Below are 19,958 nucleotides of genomic sequence, written 5' to 3'. Positions count from 1 at the left end.
TCTAGCGCGGCTCACCCGGGCTCCTGCGCGGCTCACCCGGGCACCGGCGCGGCTCACCTGAGCTCTAGCGCGGCTCACCCGGGCTGCGGCGCGGCTCACCTGAGCTCTAGCGCGGCTCACCCGGGCTCCTGCGCGGCTCACCCGGGCTCCTGCGCGGCTCACCCGGGCACCGGCGCGGCTCACCCGAGCTCTAGCGCGGCTCACCCGGGCTGCGGCGCGGCTCACCCGGGCTCCGGCCGCGCACCTTCATTTGGGCGCACTTCCAATCGGTCAAACTGTTAATGCTGCCTCAAGGGGATAACGAATACCCAAGTGCTTTACCGCTTTCCATAGTGGATTTTAAGTTATTTATTTATATACCTGTTTATTTGAGGAACACGTGTGTCTAAAGGGAATCCTAAATAAAGGGTTAAGCCCCACTTTGGTGTTTGTTGGCACTGGGCGCTGTGCCTGGAGGAACCTTGAAAAGGAGGGAGCAGCTCCACAAGTGGAAGTTACAGCGGTTTTCATTCACTCGCAGTCCTTGTCAACACCTAAATCGACATAAGACCAGAAATATTTTTCTAACACCTGGACATCTCTTAAAGATCTTTGTTTTACGGATTAAATCTCTCTTCCAGTTGATTAGGCCTGAAAGCACACATAGATCAAACATTAAGAAAAGGATAGAAAATTCCCCATTCTGCAAGGCAGTGGCCGGTCGGGGATCGAACCCGGGTCCTGCGGGTCACTGTGAGGACAGGACGCGGGCTCTGTGGGTTGGGTCCGTGCAAGGACAGAACCCGGGACCCTGAGGGATGGGTCGGTGCCAGGACTCGAACCCGCGCTCACGGGGCACGGCGGGGACAGGACGCGGGCGCGGGGCGGGCGGGCCATGAGGCGCTGAGGCGGGCGGAAGCGCGGCGGCGGATGAGGCGGGCGGTGCCGGCGGATGAGGCGGGCGCTGCCGGCGGATGGGGCGGGGCCGTGCCGGGCCGATTGAGCTGTACCGGGCCGGGCTGTGCCGGCTGCTCCGCGCCGCAGCCGCGGCCATGAGCTACGAGCAGCGCCGGGGCTGGGGCCGCGGGCGCGGCCGGGGCCGGGGCGGCGATGGCGGCAGTGCCTCCGCCGCCGCCTCCTCGGCGGGCGGGCCCGGCGGGCGGGGACGGCACCCCGGGCACCTGAAGGGCCGCGAGATCGGGCTGTGGTACGCCCGCAAGCAGAGCCAGAAGAACCGGGACGCGGACCGGCAGCAGGTGGGGGAGCGGGGCCGGCTGCGGTCCGAGCGGGGATAGCGGCGGCGGTGCCGGGGCGCTGAGGGAGCGGGCGCTGTGCCCCTGTGCCCCTCTCTCTGTGTCCCTGTGCCCCGCTCTCTGTGCCCCTGTGCCCCGCTCTCTGTGCCCCTGTGCCCCTGTGCCCCTGTGCCCCGCTCTCTGTGCCCCTGTGCCCCTCTCTCTGTGTCCCTGTGCCCCTCTCTCTGTGTCCCTGTGCCCCTCTCTCTGTGCCCCTGTGCCCCTCTCTCTGTGCCCCTGTGCCCCTCTCTCTGTGCCCCTGTGCCCCTCTCTCTGTGCCCCTGTGCCCCTCTCTCTGTGCCCCTGTGCCCCTCTCTCTGTGTCCCTGTGCCCCGCTCTCTGTGCCCCTGTGCCCCTCTCTCCATGCCCCTCTCTCCATGCCCCTCTCCCCGTGCCCCTCTCCCCGTGCCCCCCTCTCCATGCCCCTCTCCATGCCCCTCTCCCCGTGCCCCCCTCTCTATGCCCCTCTCCCCATACCCCCCTCCCCATGCCCCCCTCTCCGTGCCCCCTCTCCCCGTGCCCCTCTCCCCGTGCCCCTCTCTCCATGCCCCCCTCCCCGTGCCCCTCTCCCCGTGCCCCTCTCCATGCCCCTCTCTCCATGCCCCTCTCTCCATGCCCCTCTCTCCATGCCCCTCTCTCCATGCCCCTCTCTCCATGCCCCTCTCTCCATGCCCCTCTCCCCATGCCCCCCTCTCCATGCCCCCCTCTCCATGCCCCCCTCTCCATGCCCCCCTCTCCATGCCCCCCTCTCCATGCCCCTCTCCCCATGCCCCCCTCTCCATGCCCCTCTCCATGCCCCTCTCCATGCCCCTCTCCATGCCCCCCTCTCCATGCCCCCCTCTCCATGCCCCCCTCTCCATGCCCCCCTCTCCATGCCCCTCTCTCCGTGCCCCTCTCCCCGTGCCCCTCTCTCCGTGCCCCCTCTCTCCGTGCCCCCTCTCCCCGTGCCCCTCTCCCCGTGCCCCTCTCCCCGTGCCCCTCTCCCCGTGCCCCCCTCTCCATGCCCCCCTCTCCATGCCCCTCTCTCCATGCCCCTCTCTCCATGCCCCCCTCTCCATGCCCCCCTCCCCGTGCCCCTCTCCCCGTGCCCCCCTCTCCATGCCCCTCTCCCCGTGCCCCCTCTCCATGCCCCCCTCTCCATGCCCCCCTCTCCATGCCCCCCTCTCCATGCCCCCCTCTCCATGCCCCTCTCTCCATGCCCCTCTCCATGCCCCTCTCCCCGTGCCCCTCTCTCCATGCCCCTCTCCCCATGCCCCTCTCCATGCCCCCCTCTCCGTGCCCCCTCGCTGACCGAGCCGTGCTTGCTGCCCCAGCGAGCTGTGGTGCGCATGGACGAGCGCAGGGAAGAGCAGATCGTGCAGCTGCTGAACGCTGTCCAGACCAAAAACAACAAAGAGCAAGAAGCCATGTCCTGGTGGTCCGGCGATGAAGAAGGGTAAAGACATAGAATTACTGGTGCTTTTGTTTATTTTGAATTGCACAAACTTTCCATAAGCTGACAGGAAGATGTGTTAGAGACCATTTACCTTTATTGAGCGTATTGCTCAACAAACATCCTCTGGTGTTTCCACGTGTATTGTCACACTGATGTGGTTGTAGTCACTGCTAAACAACTCCTTCATTATTGCTGAGTTTGAGGTTAAATTTCTACTTAAACTCATAAAACTTAAAACTCATTGCAAGACCTACTATGGTAGATAAATGGGATTTTCCAGCTCCCTTGGCCTCTGGAATTGCTCTTCCAGAGGTGGCTTTTGGCTTCTGTTTTCAGTTGTTGTGCAGTTTGGGAACATTTTCACAGTGTCTGAGGCAGGGTCTGTTCTGGACTCATTAATGATCTTCAGGAATAGCTGGAATAGGCTGGGCTGCTGAAATGAGGGATCCAGTTATGGGCCAGTGGATCAGGTGGCAATTTTCTGATGAAGTTTTAATGACTTTCTGTAGTGACAGAGCCAGAGCAGCTGTGGCTGCCCCTGGATCCCTGGCAGTGTCCAGGGCCAGGCTGGGACAGTGGGAGGTGTCCCTGCCATGGCAGGGCTGGCACTGGGTGGGATTTAAGGTCCTTCCAGTCCAAACCATTCCATGGTTCTCTCTTCCCATGGACTGTTGGTTCATTAACTGCTGGATGTAATTACCTGCACTCTGCATGGGGGGAGTCTGAAGTTCTTGTTCTGTGATTCCAGCTCTGCTCCTGAACAGCCTCCCAAAGCAAAACCAGATGCTGAAAAAGCTCCTGTAAGACAGACACCCACCAGGGAAAAAACATCCCTGGATTTGGATGTGGAATATCTCTGTGAAAAAACTGAGCAGGATGCTGATTTAGATGAACAACTTAAAGAAGACCTAATGAAGAAGAGATCTGATCCCAGATATATTGAAATGCAGGTACTTTTCCCTGTGTTAAGTTGAAAACTTTTCATTGGATTTTTTTTAAAATTAAGCTAACCTGAAAATATAATATCTAGAATTTACTACAAAGTTGTAATGATGCTACTTTTGCTAAAAATTATCTTTAGAATTCATAAAATTCATACCTATTGATAGAAAGTGATTAAAATGAAATTGCAAATTTCAGGAACAGTTAGCATCTGAAATTTGAAATTTGGGTGGGTTTCTCTTTTTCATGGATTGCATCCCTGCAGTTATTCTGAAACTGAAAGCACGACACTGGGCTCTGAAGGAATGACCTCTTGGAAACAGAGAACAGCCACATATAGAAAACTGTCTTACCCTGAGCAGCAGTTCTCTCTGCCATACCAGCTCTGCTCTTGCACCTGGATACACCTGTACCTACTGAACTGTGGGGCTGAAATCATTTTTATAGATTGACCTAAACTGAAACCACACATGGCATTAAAGTGATTTCCCATGGGCCTGTGTTTACACAAGTGTTGCTGGGCAGTTTGTCATTATTTTGCAGTTTAGCCCAGATTAGAGGTGAAATCTATTCCATTGCTTCAGTGCTGAAAAGGTGTTTAAAGAGAAACCATTTTCTTTTCCCCAGAGATTCCGAGAGCAGCTGCCCTCGTACAAGATGAGAGAGGTGAGTGTGTGTTCAAAGAGACTCTGTGCTCCAAAGCAGGGACAGCAGCTGTGCCCTGTGCCTCCAGCAATCCTTGGTGGCTTCAGGAGGGGCAGAATCCTCCCAGGTTCTGACCCTGGTTTCATTCCAGGCAGTCCCAGGGCCTCACTGGTTGTGTTAGGGGGCTCAGCACAGCCTCTGGGAACATCATGGGAATACATGGCTGCTACATACATTTAATAATGTATAGGTCTTCTTTTTCTGCCACTTAAACTTCTAGAAGGTTCCTGGTGACTCAAATTCTTGTGCTTTCTTCTGTGTATAAAATTGTGCCCTTTGTTGAACAATTAGCCAGTTTAGAATTTACTATAATGGCAATTAAGCCTTTTTAGCTTTAGCCACAAACTTAATGGCTGCGCTGCTGGCCCTCAGTGCCATTAGTTTCCCAGTCACAGGATAAGGTCAGTGACAGTAGTGCTGTTATTAATTGATGTTAATTCTTAGGCTGGTATCCTCTGTATGCAGTAGAAATGGAGTATTCTGGTATGTTTGCTTTTGCAGGCTCAGTGGGTGATTAGTGAGCTCCTTCCTACAGTTCCTCTATTTGCCATGATGTCCTTTCTGTTAGCATTTGTTTCTTAAAATAGTCATACTCCCCTTAAGAGTCCTTGGGGTGGAGAGGAGGAGGCTGGGAAGCTGTTCCTGTTGGTACAAGAAATGTTAAAATATAGTGCTGAAAAACTTTAGTTTGTGCAGGCTTGGAATCCAATGGGGCCAACTCTTGTTCAGTCTCCAAAGATCTGCAGGAGCCAAGCAGGAAGCAGAAGGGTTAAAAATGTATTTCAGGCTTTCATTTTAGTTCTTTGCTCTTGCTTTCATACAGGATCTAAAGGGTGCTAAAGGCTGAGGTGGGGTGTGCTTTAAACCCTACACATGGGAAGTGCAAATGTCCAGAAATTAATTCTGCGAGGTTTAAACTAAACTTTTTTGGTAGCAGTACAAGGAGCAGCTGAGCATTTTTCTTTGCTGAGCATTGCTGTCACAGGGGCAGAGGTTTCTCAGAATCCTCTACAACCTGCTTGCTACAAGCACAGTAATTGTTGCGTGTGGCCGCCAGGAGCTGGTGCAGCTGATCAACAGCCACCGTGTGACGGTGATCAGCGGCGAGACGGGCTGCGGCAAGACCACGCAGGTGACACAGTTCATCCTGGACGATCACATCGAGCGCGGGCGGGGCTCCGCCTGCCGCATCGTGTGCACGCAGCCGCGCCGCATCAGCGCCATCTCGGTGAGGGGGACAGAGGGGGACAGAGAGGGGACAGAGGGGGGACAGAGGGGGACAGCGTGGGGACACCGCGGGGATACCGCGGGGACAGCGAGGGGGACACTGCGGGGACAGCGAGGGGGACACTGCGGGGACAGTGAGGGGACAGCGCGGGGACACCGCGGGGATACCGCGGGGACAGCGAGGGGGACACTGCGGGGACAGCGAGGGGACAGTGGGGGACAGCACGGGGACACCTCGGTCACACCTTGGTGACACTGCTCATGGGCACTGCTGCACATGGTCACACCTCAGTCACACCTCGGTCACACCTTGGTGACACTGCCTGTGCCTCAGTGACACTGCTCATATACACTGCTGCCCCTCAGTGACCCCTCAGTGACACTGCCCATGGGCACTGCTGCCCCTCAGTGACCCCTCAGTGACACTGCCCGTGGGCACTGCTGCCCCTCAGTGACACTGCCCATGGGCTCTGCTGCCCCTTGGTGACCCCTCAGTGACACTGCCCATGGGCACTGCTGCCCCTCAGTGACACTGCCCATGGGCACTGCTGCCCCTCAGTGACACTGCCCGTGGGCTCTGCTGCCCCTCAGTGACACTGCCCATGGGCACTGCTGCCCCTCAGTGACACTGCCCATGGGCTCTGCTGCCCCTTGGTGACCCCTCAGTGACACTGCTCATGGGCACTGCTGCCCCTCAGTGACACTCTGCTCGTGGGCACCCATTGGATGCTCACAAGATTTGGAGATCAGTCCATCAGTGCAGCACTGGCACTGCAGCCTCCTCCTTCCCTGCCTTTAGTCAGGGGTGGTAGCTGTGATTTTAATGCATTTGGGCAGTGCAAATGCCAGTTAATATCAGGACTAATGTTGTGTCCCAGCCTCTCCGGGCGTTAGTGAGCAGGAAAGAATCTCCCTTTCAGAGCCCACCCTGCAGAAAGGGATGTGCTGCTAATGCCCGGGTGGGCGTGTTCCTCTCGAGTCTTGCCCTGTTGCTGCTCTCAGGGGAGGAGAAAGGTGCTTCCCTGGGCATTCCTTTGTCATTTCCAAACCATCTCAGTTCCCGTGTTCCTGCTGCTGAGCAGCCCCTTTTCTTCTCCCCCAGGTGGCTGAGAGAGTGGCTGCTGAGAGGGCAGAGTGCTGTGGCAATGGCAGGAGCACGGGCTACCAGATCCGCCTGCAGAGGTGAGCACTGCTGCCCAGGCCTGCTGCTGTCCAAGGGACACCATGGGGGAAGTGGTTAAAAAATGAAATGACTGCTTTCCTGCTGCTATTTTACCCTGAAGGAATTCCTGCAAGGAAGGAATCAGGTTTTTGAATTTTAGGAGAAGGTTTGAGTGCAGTTACTGTGTTTTATGCCCCATGTGACAGTGGTTAGCCTAAGTTAGCCTTTGTGTTATAAGTCCTGTTTTCAGCTCTTGTAAAAGGTTCTGCCTTGGGCAGAAATAAAACTGTGTCCCTAATCAATGAATTTCAAGGAAAATTGAAAATGCTGAAGGGGAGAATGCTCCAAACCATATTTCTGTGGAAAGCTGTTTATTTGCTACACATATTTATGGACTAATTTCCTGGGCCCATGTACTAGTGCAGTGACAGGAGCTGGCAATGCCAAAGCTTTTACATTTGTAGTGGGCTATAATTTAAAAACCTGAAGTGGTACCAGCACATAATGGAACCCTATTGTTGAAGCAGAGCTGCTGGTGAGAGAGGAGAGCTCAGCCCTCCCAGCACTTTATTTGGAGTTCCTAGAATCCCTGTGCTGTTCCTCTTTGCTCCCAGTGCTGTGCATGAGTGGGAGCCTGGGGAGTGCAGGAGGTGCTGCTCCATTCCCCATCACACAGGGGGTGCAGCAGTGGCACCTGCAGCGGGGTGTTGAGGTTTTAGAGTGTTTTGTTAAATGCAGAAGAGAACTGAGGAGTTGTTGCTGTGTCTCTTCCAGTCGGTTGCCAAGGAAACAAGGTTCAATTCTGTATTGTACCACGGGAATTGTCCTGCAGTGGCTCCAGTCAGATAAGTAAGAGCTCCTGTTTAACCACACCCTGAATGCAATTGTGAAATCAGTTCTGAGCTGTTCCAAGCAGTCAAGGCTCTGCTTTTTATTTTTTCTACAAACAAAAGTTTAACTTCTTTCCTGTCTATTTTAGGCACTTGTCCAGCATCAGTCATATAGTTCTTGATGAAATCCATGAAAGAAATCTTCAATCAGATGTTTTAATGAGCATTGTTAAAGACCTTCTGAATGTTCGACTGGATCTGAAAGTCATACTGATGAGTGCTACCTTAAATGCAGAGAAGTTTTCTGAGTACTTTGGTAGGTGAAATGCTTCCTAGAAATGTTCCTCTTAAGTAATTTAGGCTTCTACAGTATAGTAGTGCAGTTCTCAAATTATAGAATTGCTTTGTATCAAAAGAAGAAATTCCTTCAGTGTTACAAATACCTGCCAGCTGCTGTAAATGCAGTTTGTCTCAGTTTTATCTCTTTATGACCCAATATTGCTTCTGGTTTTGCTTTTCAGACATGTTATGGAAACAGAATCCAGAGTGCTTTCCTAGTAAATATTTACTATGTTTTAGCATTCTTGCTGTGGGTGGGCAAGCAGATTGAACTTTGAGTTGTTCAGTCTCCCAGTTTTTTCCAGCAGCTGGAGCCAGTGGAACATCCTGGTGTGCAGAATACTGCCTGTGCTTTTTCTATTCAGCAGCCTTATTTGGGGCTGAATTTGACATATTCCCTGACAGTTGGAAATGTCCTGTAGACATGGCAGCTATATTGCAGAAATAGTGAGGAATGTTTATTGCTACTGTTCTTTCAGTGAAATATTTCATCAGTAGTTTTAAAACAGAGCTGTGCCTCTCTCCACAGACCATTGCCCAATGATTCACATCCCTGGGTTCACTTTCCCAGTGGTGGAATATCTCCTTGAAGATGTCATTGAGAAGTTGAGGCAAGTGTTTTTTCTGAACATCATTTCAGAGAGTGTTTGGGGGGATATTTAGCTTAATGTATATGTCTGCTCAAACTTGGCATAAAGAAGAATTGCCTGTATTTTTCAACAGAAAACTTTCTAAAGCTCACCTTGTACAGTAATTACAGATGGCACACAGCTACCTGGGAATATTGGCTTGAGAGGGAGAACAGTTTCTCTGTTGCTGTAGTGAATTTTCATCTCTAAATCAAACTAGTCTTTCTTGCTGTTCACTTTTTTTCCCTGCACGTTCTCATGCTTACTGGGGTTGGTCCCTGCCTTTGTAAGGTTTCTGTCAGAGACAAACTGAGGGTTCTTACACCTGGTCTGACTAAAGCACAGCATATTGCCCATGGTTTGGAGAAGTGCAGCTGCTGTGAGTTGCCTGAGTTTGCCATGGCACTGAGTTTGCTCCCCTGTGTGAAGGTACAGCCCCGAGAGGACAGACCGGCGGCTGCACTGGAGGAAGGGCTTCATGCAGGGCCATGTCAGCAGGCCAGAGAAGGAGGAGAAGGAGGAGATCTACAGGGAGCAGTGGCCAGCCTACCTAAGGCAGCTGCAGGGCAGGTTGGGCTCAGGTTTCTCTTCTGCTTTCAGTTTTCAGGCAGCTCGGGAGTGGGAACCATAAATCAATGCTGTATTGTGTTGCTGGGCTTTAATAAAGTGTGGTAGTGGGGAATGATGATGGAAGTGCCTGTACAATTGGCTGGGAACCAGTGAAGTGCTTTAGAGACAGCAGGATTAGCTCCCTTTCCCCTGAGCTGTTCAAGTTAAATTTCAGTTCATTACCTAAATACAGATTGTCAGTCCCTGGCTCGTGGGTGAGAAGGAGAGAGCTCATGGAAGTGCTTCTAAGACTGTTCAGTCATGACATGGTCACTCTTCAGCTGCTCTGAACTGGCAACAATCCCAGTGAATTAAATGTGGAGAGTACTTTGGAGGTGCAGGAATTGCACCAAGAGCTGGGCTGCTGGGAGGTGGGTTCCTGGCTGGGTGGCTCACTCACAGCCCTGGCTGTGCATGTCCAAGGCAGCAGTGTCTGTGCTTTCCCTGCTGCAGGTACTCAGCAAGTACCATTGATGCTCTGGAAATGATGGATGATGACAAGGTGGACCTGGACCTTGTGGCAGCACTGATCAGACACATTGTGCTGGAAGAGGAGGTACAGTGGCACTGAGCTGGGGCAGTGCCAGAGCTGGCACTGGCTTTGGCTGGTCACACAGGAAGAAGAGAAACTTCTGTTTGCTCTTCTAAGTAATGAGCAACATTGAATTACTCTTACATTCAGATAAACACTTGCAGGTAGCTCTTTTATAGAAAAGCCCCTTGATGGCCTGTTGCAGACTGGGTCCCTGGGGTCTCACATGCCCCTCATGTGTCAGTGCAGGAGCTGGCTCTGTGCAGTGTGTGATGTGTTCTGACCTCCCTTCCCTTTGCTGCCTCTTTTCCCTGTAGGATGGTGCCATTCTGGTGTTTCTGCCAGGCTGGGATAACATCAGCACTTTGCATGAGATCTTGATGTCTCAAGTCATGTTTAAGTCAGGTAAAACCCAAACTCTCTGTGGGAGTTCTGGCAGTGGCACTGGGGGCAGACTCCTTTTGCATGGGGTTGCTGTGATTGTTGGATTCATTTTCTCCTTCATCTCCTCTCCAGTTTTTGTGTGTCTATGGTATCTTTCCTCTGCTAACATCAACTCATTTTTCTCAGTGTGGGAATGGAAATCTAAAAAACCTGACCTGCATCTTCTTCCTCTTGTCCTTTGCTGTATCTGGCACAGCTCCCATCCAAATCTGAACTCCATTCTGTGTGCACTTCCTCTGATTCATCCTTGAGCAGCTTCCCCTGCTTTGCTGATAGTTCCTTTAATCCTGTTGATTTGAGAAGCTTTCTTACAGACTCTCAAGTTCTCTGTGTCTGTCTGGCACACTTCAGCTTGTCCCTTTGCATTTCCCATATTTCCATCTCACCTGTCTTAGCTGGGCTCTTGACTCTTCAGGTGGTGCCTTGCAGTGTGGTTGTGGACATTCCATAGATGCAGAATTACAGTTTATTGGAAGATTGAGTGTCAGTTTGTGTATTAAATATGACCAATTATTAAACTTCAGAATTTAAAAAGGATGTCTAAGTTACTATACATAACTTCATATATTTTCTTGCACCCTTTATAGCATCATAAAAAAGGCTTTTATACCTTTTTACTTTAGAATTTGCTGTTGTGGTACAAATGGCAAGAGGCAGTAGCCTGACTTGCAGCCTGTTTTCTCTGTTCTGCATAGATGCATTGATTTTATAGATTTTCCTGTACAATTGGAAGTTTCTGTGCTTACACCATATCTTTTACTGATTTTTAACTTTCAGATAGGTTTATTATCATACCTTTGCATTCACTGATGCCTACTGTTAACCAGACTCAGGTATGCTTCTCTTTTATTGCAATATTTCACAACTACCAAAAAACCAAAAAAGAATGAAGCACGTGTTTGGTTTTGGCAAAGACATAAATGGGCCCTGGATAATTACAGGTGTTCAAGAAGACCCCACCAGGAGTGAGGAAAATTGTGATTGCAACCAACATTGCAGAGACCAGGTGAGTGCCTGCCCAGAGCCAGGAAAGCTGTGTGTTCAACAGAAGGAATGGAATTCATCATTTGAAGTATAAACCTGCTTGATGTTCCTGAAAAGACATTTCTGTGTTTGTGCCATTCTTGTGTAACACTTTGTCTTTGGAAATATTTATAGACTAAACAGAGTTTTCCTATAATTGTTTTAAACAATTCAACCAACTGCATTGTTTTGAATTAAATTAAACTACAATTAAACTACAGGAATACTGAACAATTGCTGGGATAATTTGTACAGGATAATCTGAGCTGCCTGTCCTCTCTGCAGAACCCAAGTGGGGACTTCTGCCAGACCTTATCAGCTCTTCCTTAAACTATTCAGTGACACAGTTCTTAATGAAATTCCAGATTTTTGTAATTATTGACAGTGTTTTGGGAGGCAATAAAGAGAGGCCAAACCACATGATAGGTCCCACTTGCAAAGATGAAAAGTTGCTTTTTTCCCTCTTTTTTTTCGACAGCATCACGATCGACGACGTGGTGTTTGTGATAGATGGGGGCAAGATAAAGGAGACTCACTTTGACACCCAGAACAACATCAGCACCATGGCAGCAGAGTGGGTCAGCAAAGCCAATGCCAAGCAGAGGAAGGGTCGAGCAGGAAGGTGGGAGCAATGGGCTGCTCAGGAACTTTGGGCACCTTGAGTTTGCAGCAGTGCTGAAGGTTCTTTGTTGTTTGCTGGCACTGCTGGCTCCTGTTCCTGGGCAGGGAATGATTTCCTTGTCTTCCTCAGAGGCTGAATTGACTTGTGCTGTGTTTAACTCTTCCTTCCTTCAGAAGGATGTCCTGCATTTTATTTTTGTTTTTTTGTCACTACCCTCACACCTGATTTATGAGGCTGATACAGTAAAGTGGAAATGGTGTAAAAATTAATTTCTGTGTTCTCTATCCCTTTTTCCTGCTGATGGGTCTGTGTTTCAGAAGTGGCTTTTACAATTGAACATACTTCAGTTCTAACTCCTTGAGGAGTTTTGGGAACTCTTTGTAAACAAACAGAACCATAATGTCACAATTTCATAGGGAAAAAAACCCCACAAGGAAGGACCAAAGCCAAGAGAATTGTTTTTTTAAATGATTGCAGAGTTCAGCCAGGCCACTGTTACCATCTGTACAACGGGCTCCGTGCCAGCCTTCTGGATGATTATCAGCTCCCAGAGATCCTGAGGACACCCTTGGAAGAGCTCTGCCTACAAATCAAGGTGAATGGAGCAATCTTCAAATGCATTTATCATCTACTTCTCCACTGGGATAAATAGTTGTGAGAATAACTTAATGCAACTATGAGCCTAAGGTTGTTAAACCAAAATTCTGATACACCAGAAATGCAGAGTATTTAGCCAATAATTGCAGCAGCTTTTGTAAATGCACACTTGTGTCTGGGTGCATCAAACCAGGGAAACAGATTGTCTGGTATCAATAAAAGGTGAAGTCCATTAACAAAAATTTGGGCTGTGCTGTTCCCCAAATAGCACATATTATTCAGTCAGAGAATCTTCTGTGAGAGTGCCAGTGAGTCAATTTACATGCTTGCATAAAAGTATTTTACTACAAAGTACTTTTAGAACTGGTGTGAATTTCCCTTTTTGGCAGTTGGAATTGAATTCCTTATGCAAGCAGAAGGAATGCCAAGTGCATGGGAACAGACTGAGGAATAGATCCTTCTGCTACAGATTTCATCACTAATGCATTTTTTTGTCCTTAGTTCTTAACTGAAGCAATTCTAACTTGAGCAGTGAATTACTCACACTATTGCTAACCAGTTTTAGGCAACTGTCTTCCTTCAGTTGCTGGAGGCTTTTGCTGTGATTTTTCTTTCAGATCCTGAAGCTTGGTGGCATTGCCTATTTTCTGAGCAAGCTGATGGACCCCCCATCTCGTGATGCTGTGACATTGGCCATAAATCACCTCATGGAGCTGGTAAAGAGCTGCTTTGTGTGCAGGAGGGATGTGTGCAGAGCTGTGCTGCTGTGTGTGCTCCCAGGCAGGTCTGAGTGCACAGCTGGGGCTTGCAGCCCTTCCCCTCTGTGCAGGAGCCTCCCTGCCCAGGGCACTTCACACAATCCAGGTGCTCATGGGCTCTGCAGGTGCTTCTCAGGGATTTTTCAAATGCCTCCTGCACTTAAGTTCCCTGCAGGTGTTGGTTTAACTCCCTCCTCTGTGCCCCCTGCTGCCTCCCAGCCTCCTGTTCAGGTGGGTCATGAGGAGTTGGAGATAAAAGAGGCACCTTGTGTGTCCCTGTTCCCTTGGGTGCTGGGAAGGAGATTCAGGGCACGTTTGTTCTGCTGACTCCTGCTCTGGTGATCTTTGTCCCAAGGGCTTGTAGCCATGAATAAAAGATCTGGTTTGGATGTTGTGGGTGATACCCATGTAGCAGTGGCTGTCCAGGGAAGCTGACCCATTTCACACTGTGTTTGCCCTCTCCTCTCTGCTCTGCCCTGCAGAATGCTCTGGACAGGCAGGAGGAGCTGACTCCCCTGGGGGTGCACCTGGCACGGCTGCCTGTGGAGCCTCACATTGGGAAGATGATCCTGTTTGGAGCCTTGTTCTGCTGCCTGGACCCTGTGCTGACCATTGCAGCCAGCCTCAGCTTCAAGGACCCTTTTGTCATCCCTCTGGTAAAGTCTCACAGGCAGCAATTCCATGTGGGAGTTGGAGAATCTCAGGAGGATGCTGGGACTTAGTGAGGTGTTATAGTTTATTAATGTTCTGGTAATTACATTTTTACTAGTGAGATTGTCTTTGCATGCTATGAATTATCATTTTTCCTTTGGAATATTGGAAATAACTATAATTTACAAAGCACTGCTGTACAGATGTACCTGAATTTGGAAAAGAGAACTGTCCTATCAGTCTGGATATTACATGGGTTCTAATTTTAGGGCAAAGAGAAAATCGCAGATGCAAGAAGAAAGGAGCTGTCAAAGAACTCAAAAAGTGACCATCTGACTGTGGTGAATGCTTTCACTGTAAGCATGCTTTCATGTGGTTTCTTTCTTCTAGAATTTTAATTTGGATAATATAGATGATGCTAAGAAAAAGCTGTTCAGTTTATGCTCTGTGGGCTTTCTTGTTTGGCTTCTACAGAAACACAAATCCAAACTGATTTTCACCATTCTAGTGTTGCATAATCTTGTCTCCAGGCTCAGTAACCTGATTTCTGAAAAAGACAAAGGACAATACTATTATAATTACCTTGCTGAAGTTGTTCTTGTCCTTCTGGCCTCTAAAAGAGGCTGAAGCCAACTTCAGAAGTATTGGACATTGTGCTGTATTGTGTTGGGGTGAGGAGAGCAGGAAATGAATGGCCTGGAAAAGGCAATTAGTGCCCAGAAGTGTTAATTACACCTGGCAGACACAGCCAGGCATCACTGCCCGCAGGGAAAAAGGAAGGTTGTGATTCAGCAGTGTGAAGCTGTGTTTGCACTGTGTGTGTGCACAGACACAGAGATGAGAGGGTTTGCTCTCTCCCTGGCAGGGAGCAGGTGAGTGTTTGCTGCCCCTCAGTTTGGAGTGTGTCACTTACAGCCCCTGTGGTTTGCATTGCTAGGGCTGGGAGGAGGCTCGCAGCTGTGGCTTCAGGAATGAGAAGGACTATTGCTGGGAATATTTCCTCTCCTCTAATACCATGCAGGTGAGAGCATCCTGCCAGCTTCTGACAGGGTCCTGTGTGGGGGGAGGAGGAGGAGCCCTTGGCTCAGCATCATTCTGGAGCCATTTTCATGTTTCCTAGATGCTGCATAACATGAAAGGGCAGTTTGCTGAGCATCTCCTTGCAGCTGGGTTTGTGAACAGCAGAAACCCCAAGGATCCCAAATCTAACACCAACTCAGGTAACTGTGGAGGGAGAGGGAGGGTTTATCCCAGCTGAAATCTCAGCTTGCAGAACTGCCTCACTTCTTTTGCTGTCTCCTGCAGGGAATGAGAAGCTGCTCAAAGCAGTCATCTGTGCTGGCCTCTATCCCAAAGTGGCAAAGATCCGGCCCAGCTTCAGCAAAAAGAGGAAAATGTGAGGGTTTGGTTTAATGTTGGTTTGTATTCAAGTTGTTTTCTGCATGGCATAATTTGGCAAGGTGAAGCAGTGGCTTGAGGGCATGAATGACTTTGAAGTTTGATGGTTGTGTGGTATTGGCTCTGAGAAGGGAGGGGTTGCTGATGTTATTTGTGTGCCCTTAGCATGCCATGGATAATGTCACATCTCAGTAGCACTGCTCTGGAGGGTTCTACAGCAGCACTTCTGCTTGTTTGAGCAGTGAATTGCTCACACCAGGGATCCTGCTCTGTTGGTTTATCACTCCCTGTATCATCAGACTCTCTTTTTTGTTGTTTTTTCTTTGAAGGGTGAAGGTTTGCACCAAGACAGATGGGTCAGTTAATATCCATCCCAAATCAGTGAATGTGGAGGAAACAGAGTTCCATTACAACTGGCTCGTGTACCACTTGAAGATGAGGACCAGCAGTGTGAGTGGGGGCTGGGCCTGTGGGGTTTATTTGTTTTATTATCCCTTTTTGAATGGGGCTGGACCAGGGCTCAGAGGGGGTGTGAACAGCCTTTGTTCTGGGGCCTTCCTTGGACACACCATCAGATGATGTCCTTTGTGACATTGGGGTATGGCACCACAAATAATGAACTTCTGGGGTTTAGTTCTTGGGGTTTTTGGGGGTTTTTAAGGTCTCACAGTAATGGGTGTAAATTATTTTATTTAGGGTTTTTTTTTTTTTTTTTCCTATTTCAATTCAGTCTTACCACTTCTCAATATGCTGACATTTTTTCCTCTCATTGTTATGGAGCATCTGGTTTGATTCGACCACTGTGTGAAAGTCTGAAAGACTTGGGACCATTTTTGCCCTTGTTCAATCTGATTTCATGCAACTTTTTTTGAACTGAGTTGCTTCATGCATCTTGAGAATTTGTGATTAACTGAGTAAAGCTCTTCTGGAATTCTGTAGGAGTGTTAAGGATTACTGATGGCTCTTGAGATACTTGGAGGGTGATCAGGCAATTCTGTTGTTGTGCAGATTTACCTGTATGATTGTACAGAGGTGTCTCCATACTGCCTCTTGTTCTTTGGAGGGGATATATCCATTCAGAAGGATAAGGACCAGGACACCATCGCTGTGGATGAGTGGATTGTGTTCCAGTCTCCAGAAAAAATAGCAAACTTGGTCAAGGTGACTATTTCAAAATAATGTACCTGGGAGGCTCAGTTAACACCGGGTTTGCTTAGGGGTTTGTGGATTTGATATTCCTGTGTGCCTATTGATTCATCACTCAGGGAGATAATGCTTGAAATGCACTCCCAGTAAACAGAAGAGTTGTAATTTTGCACAGAAGCTGTGGGATGACTTGGAAATATCCCCATGGGTATAGAAACATGAGTGGGGCTTCTTAGTTTGTGGGTTTTATAGAACTGTTTAATATTAGATCCCAGAAATCATACCTGACTCTTTCTAAATTTTATTTCTATTTTAAACCAGTTTAATCCTGGAATTGCCAGCTAAGTGCTGGGTGGGCTGTTAGAGGCCTCCCAGCCAGAGATGTGAGTCTGATCAAAGGGACTGGGTTTGGAGGGAGATCCAAAAAATTGCTTTAGATCCTGAAAGCAGCAATGGGGAAATGAGCTGGTGGGAGAAGAGCAGGAGTGGGGCTCAGGAGGGCACAGGGCCCTGGAGCCTCTTGATGCTGCTCAGCTCTAACCCCCCCCTCCTTTTGCCTTTGTTCACTGCGCCCCTGCCAGAAACTGAGGCAGGAGCTGGACGAGCTGCTGCAGGAGAAGATCGAGCGGCCGCAGCCGGTGGATTGGCGCGCGGTGCGCAGCAGGGACACGGCGCTGCTGAGCGCCATCATCGACCTCATCACCACGCAGGAGAGCGCGGCCGCGCGCAGCTTCGCCCCGCGCTTCCAGGGGCAGCGCTGCAGCTGAGAGCCCTGAGCCCTGCCACAGCCCTGCCAGAGCCCTGCCAGAGCCCTGAGCCCTGCCAGAGCCACAGCTCAGAGCCCTGAGCCCTGCCACAGCCCTGCCACAGCTCAGAGCCACAGCCACTGCAGCTTCGCCCCGCGCTTCCAGGGGCAGCGCTGCAGCTGAGAGCCCTGAGCCCTGCCACAGCCCTGCCAGAGCCACAGCTCAGAGCCCTGAGCCCTGCCAGAGCTACAGCCCTGCCAGAGCCACAGCTCAGAGCCCTGAGCTCTGCCACAGCCCTGCCAGAGCCACAGCTCAGAGCCCTGAGCTCTGCCACAGCCCTGCCAGAGCCACAGCTCAGAGCCCTGAGCCCTGCCAGAGCCACAGCTCAGAGCCTTGAGCCCTGCCAGAGCCCTGCCAGAGCTCAGAGCCACAGCCGCTGCAGCTTCGCCCCGCGCTTCCAGGGGCAGCGCTGCAGCTGAGAGCCCTGAGCCCTGCCACAGCCCTGCCAGAGCCACAGCTCAGAGCCCTGAGCCCTGCCAGAGCTACAGCCCTGCCAGAGCCACAGCTCAGAGCCCTGAGCTCTGCCACAGCCCTGCCAGAGCCACAGCTCAGAGCCCTGAGCTCTGCCACAGCCCTGCCAGAGCCACAGCTCAGAGCCCTGAGCCCTGCCAGAGCCACAGCTCAGAGCCTTGAGCCCTGCCAGAGCCCTGCCAGAGCTCAGAGCCACAGCCGCTGCAGCTTCGCCCCGCGCTTCCAGGGGCAGCGCTGCAGCTGAGAGCCCTGCCAGAGCCAGAGCCAGACCCCTGCCAGAGCCACAGCCCTGCCAGAGCCCTGAGCCCTGCCAGAGCCACAGCTCAGAGCCCTGAGCCCTGCCAGAGCCACAGCTCAGAGCCCTGAGCCCTGCCAGAGCCACAGCTCAGAGCCCTGAGCCCTGCCAGAGCCCTGCCACAGCCCTGAGCCCTGCCACAGCCCTGCCAGAGCTCATAGCCACAGCCGCTGCAGCTTCGCCCCGCGCTTCCAGGGGCAGCGCTGCAGCTGAGAGCCCTGAGCCCTGCCAGAGCCAGAGCCAGAGCCCTGCCAGAGCCCTGCCAGAGCCCTGAGCCCTGCCAGAGCCACAGCTCAGAGCCCTGAGCCCTGCCAGAGCCCTGCCAGAGCTCAGAGCCACAGCCGCTGCAGCTTCGCCCCGCGCTTCCAGGGGCAGCGCTGCAGCTGAGAGCCCTGCCAGAGCCAGAGCCAGACCCCTGCCAGAGCCCTGCCAGAGCCCTGAGCCCTGCCAGAGCCACAGCTCAGAGCCCTGAGCCCTGCCACAGCCCTGCCAGAGCCCTGAGCCCTGCCACAGCCCTGCCACAGCCCTGAGCCCTGCCACAGCCCTGCCAGAGCCACAGCTCAGAGCCCTGAGCCCTGCCACAGCCCTGCCACAGCCCTGCCAGAGCCACAGCTCAGAGCCCAGAGCCCTGCCAGAGCCCTGCCAGAGCTCAGAGCCACAGCCGCTGCAGCTTCGCCCCGCGCTTCCAGGGGCAGCGCTGCAGCTGAGAGAGCAGAGACAGAGCAGAGCCACAGCCCTGAGCCCTGCCACAGCCCTGCCAGAGCCCTGCCAGAGCTCAGAGCCACAGCCCTGAGCCCTGCCACAGCCCTGCCAGAGCCCTGCCAGAGCTCAGAGCCACAGCCGCTGCAGCTTCGCCCCGCGCTTCCAGGGGCAGCGCTGCAGCTGAGAGCCCTGCCAGAGCCAGAGCCAGACCCCTGCCAGAGCCACAGCCCTGCCAGAGCCACAGCTCAGAGCCCTGAGCCCTGCCACAGCCCTGCCACAGCCCTGAGCCCTGCCAGAGCCACAGCCTTGCCAGAGCTCAGAGCCACAGCCGCTGCAGCTTCGCCCCGCGCTTCCAGGGGCAGCGCTGAGAGAGCCAGACCCCTGCCAGAGCACTGCCTGAGCTGCTGCAGCTGAGAGCAGAGGCAGAGCCACAGCTGCCAGAGCTCTGTGCCTCAGGAGCAGCCTGGCAGAGCCTCTTCCAGCTCTGTGCCCCCAGAGAACAGCCTGGCAGAGCCTTTTCCAGCTCTGTGCCCCCTGAGAACAGCCCATGGGGTGAGCTGGGGCTGCTCAGGCCCTGGCAGGGTGTGTTTGCATCTGCTCTGTGCTCTGGGAGGGACACAAAAGCACCTGTTGGCTGCTGGAAGGTTCTTGTCCTGCTGGAGCTGTTTTTCTTTGGGTTTTTTACCCATCAGGTAACAGATATTTTAAAAACCTGCTACAGTACTGCTTAGTAATACCTAAACTGGTTTTTGTTTTTTTAATGAGGTGTGGTGAGTAATTAGACTTGCTGTGTTACTCCAGCTGTGCAGCAGTCTGCTCACCAACACTTCCACAGGAGATAATTACAGCTTAATTAAACTAAACTTGAAAACACTCGTTGAATTTGTACAGTGGGAGGAAACAATCTTCAGAAATTCTCCATTTCATCCCATTCAATTAATCTTCCTTTGTTTTCTGTCCCCATCCATCATCACTACTGACTGAAAGTGCAGATTGCAGAAAGCATGGTTAGATAAAAGTCACGTTGGGTTGTATGTTAAGGTTTCATTGCATTCAAGGTTTTTTTTGTTTGTTTTTTATAAAAAAGTTCATGTATGGGTTATAGTATTCTTTTGCAAGTCTTATTTCAACTGTTCTCAATGTTTTGAATGTTGTTCTGTTTTAAATGATCTCCAGCCATGGAAGATTATTTGAATAAAGAAGTTTATTACGGATTTTGAGGTTTATCCTTGAGAAAAAAGTCTGGAAATACAACTTTTCTCCCTTCTTTGGTGTTTTGATGGGGTTATTTTTCTTTGCAAAAATGATCTTAATGGAGGATTTATGTGCAGAGCAGCACAGGTGGAACTTTCAAGTTGCAGTTA

At 51.2% G+C, this 19,958-nt stretch overlaps 1 protein-coding gene across 2 annotated transcripts; it reads left to right on the top strand.

The window, feature by feature from the left end:
* Positions 1–935: 935 nt before the first annotated feature.
* DHX36 (DEAH-box helicase 36) lies at positions 936–19,861 on the top strand. Of its 2 annotated transcripts, XM_079315108.1 has the most exons (26): positions 936–1,235; positions 2,585–2,706; positions 3,455–3,656; positions 4,276–4,314; positions 5,411–5,581; positions 6,683–6,762; positions 7,517–7,591; positions 7,722–7,888; positions 8,441–8,528; positions 8,976–9,110; positions 9,603–9,705; positions 9,999–10,086; positions 10,903–10,958; positions 11,067–11,131; positions 11,627–11,770; positions 12,248–12,365; positions 12,985–13,083; positions 13,608–13,781; positions 14,046–14,132; positions 14,714–14,797; positions 14,897–14,996; positions 15,082–15,172; positions 15,504–15,624; positions 16,183–16,335; positions 16,902–17,089; positions 19,118–19,861. In XM_079315108.1, exons 1-25 carry the CDS (start codon positions 954–956, stop codon positions 17,085–17,087), a joined length of 3,030 nt encoding a protein of 1,009 aa, XP_079171234.1. In that variant the 5' UTR covers positions 936–953; the 3' UTR covers positions 17,088–17,089; positions 19,118–19,861. The 2 variants fall into 2 exon arrangements, 1 of the variants encoding a protein (XP_079171234.1); XR_013775464.1 differs by lacking the exons at positions 16,902–17,089; positions 19,118–19,861 and adding an exon at positions 15,905–16,076 and having other exon boundaries at positions 16,183–16,311.
* The last annotated feature ends 97 nt before the right edge of the window (positions 19,862–19,958 follow it).

This window comes from Erithacus rubecula (assembly GCF_903797595.1).
Source record: "Erithacus rubecula genome assembly, chromosome: 11".
NCBI classification, from domain to species: domain Eukaryota; kingdom Metazoa; phylum Chordata; class Aves; order Passeriformes; family Muscicapidae; genus Erithacus; species Erithacus rubecula.
This window is presented reverse-complemented; position numbering and strand designations above follow the sequence as displayed.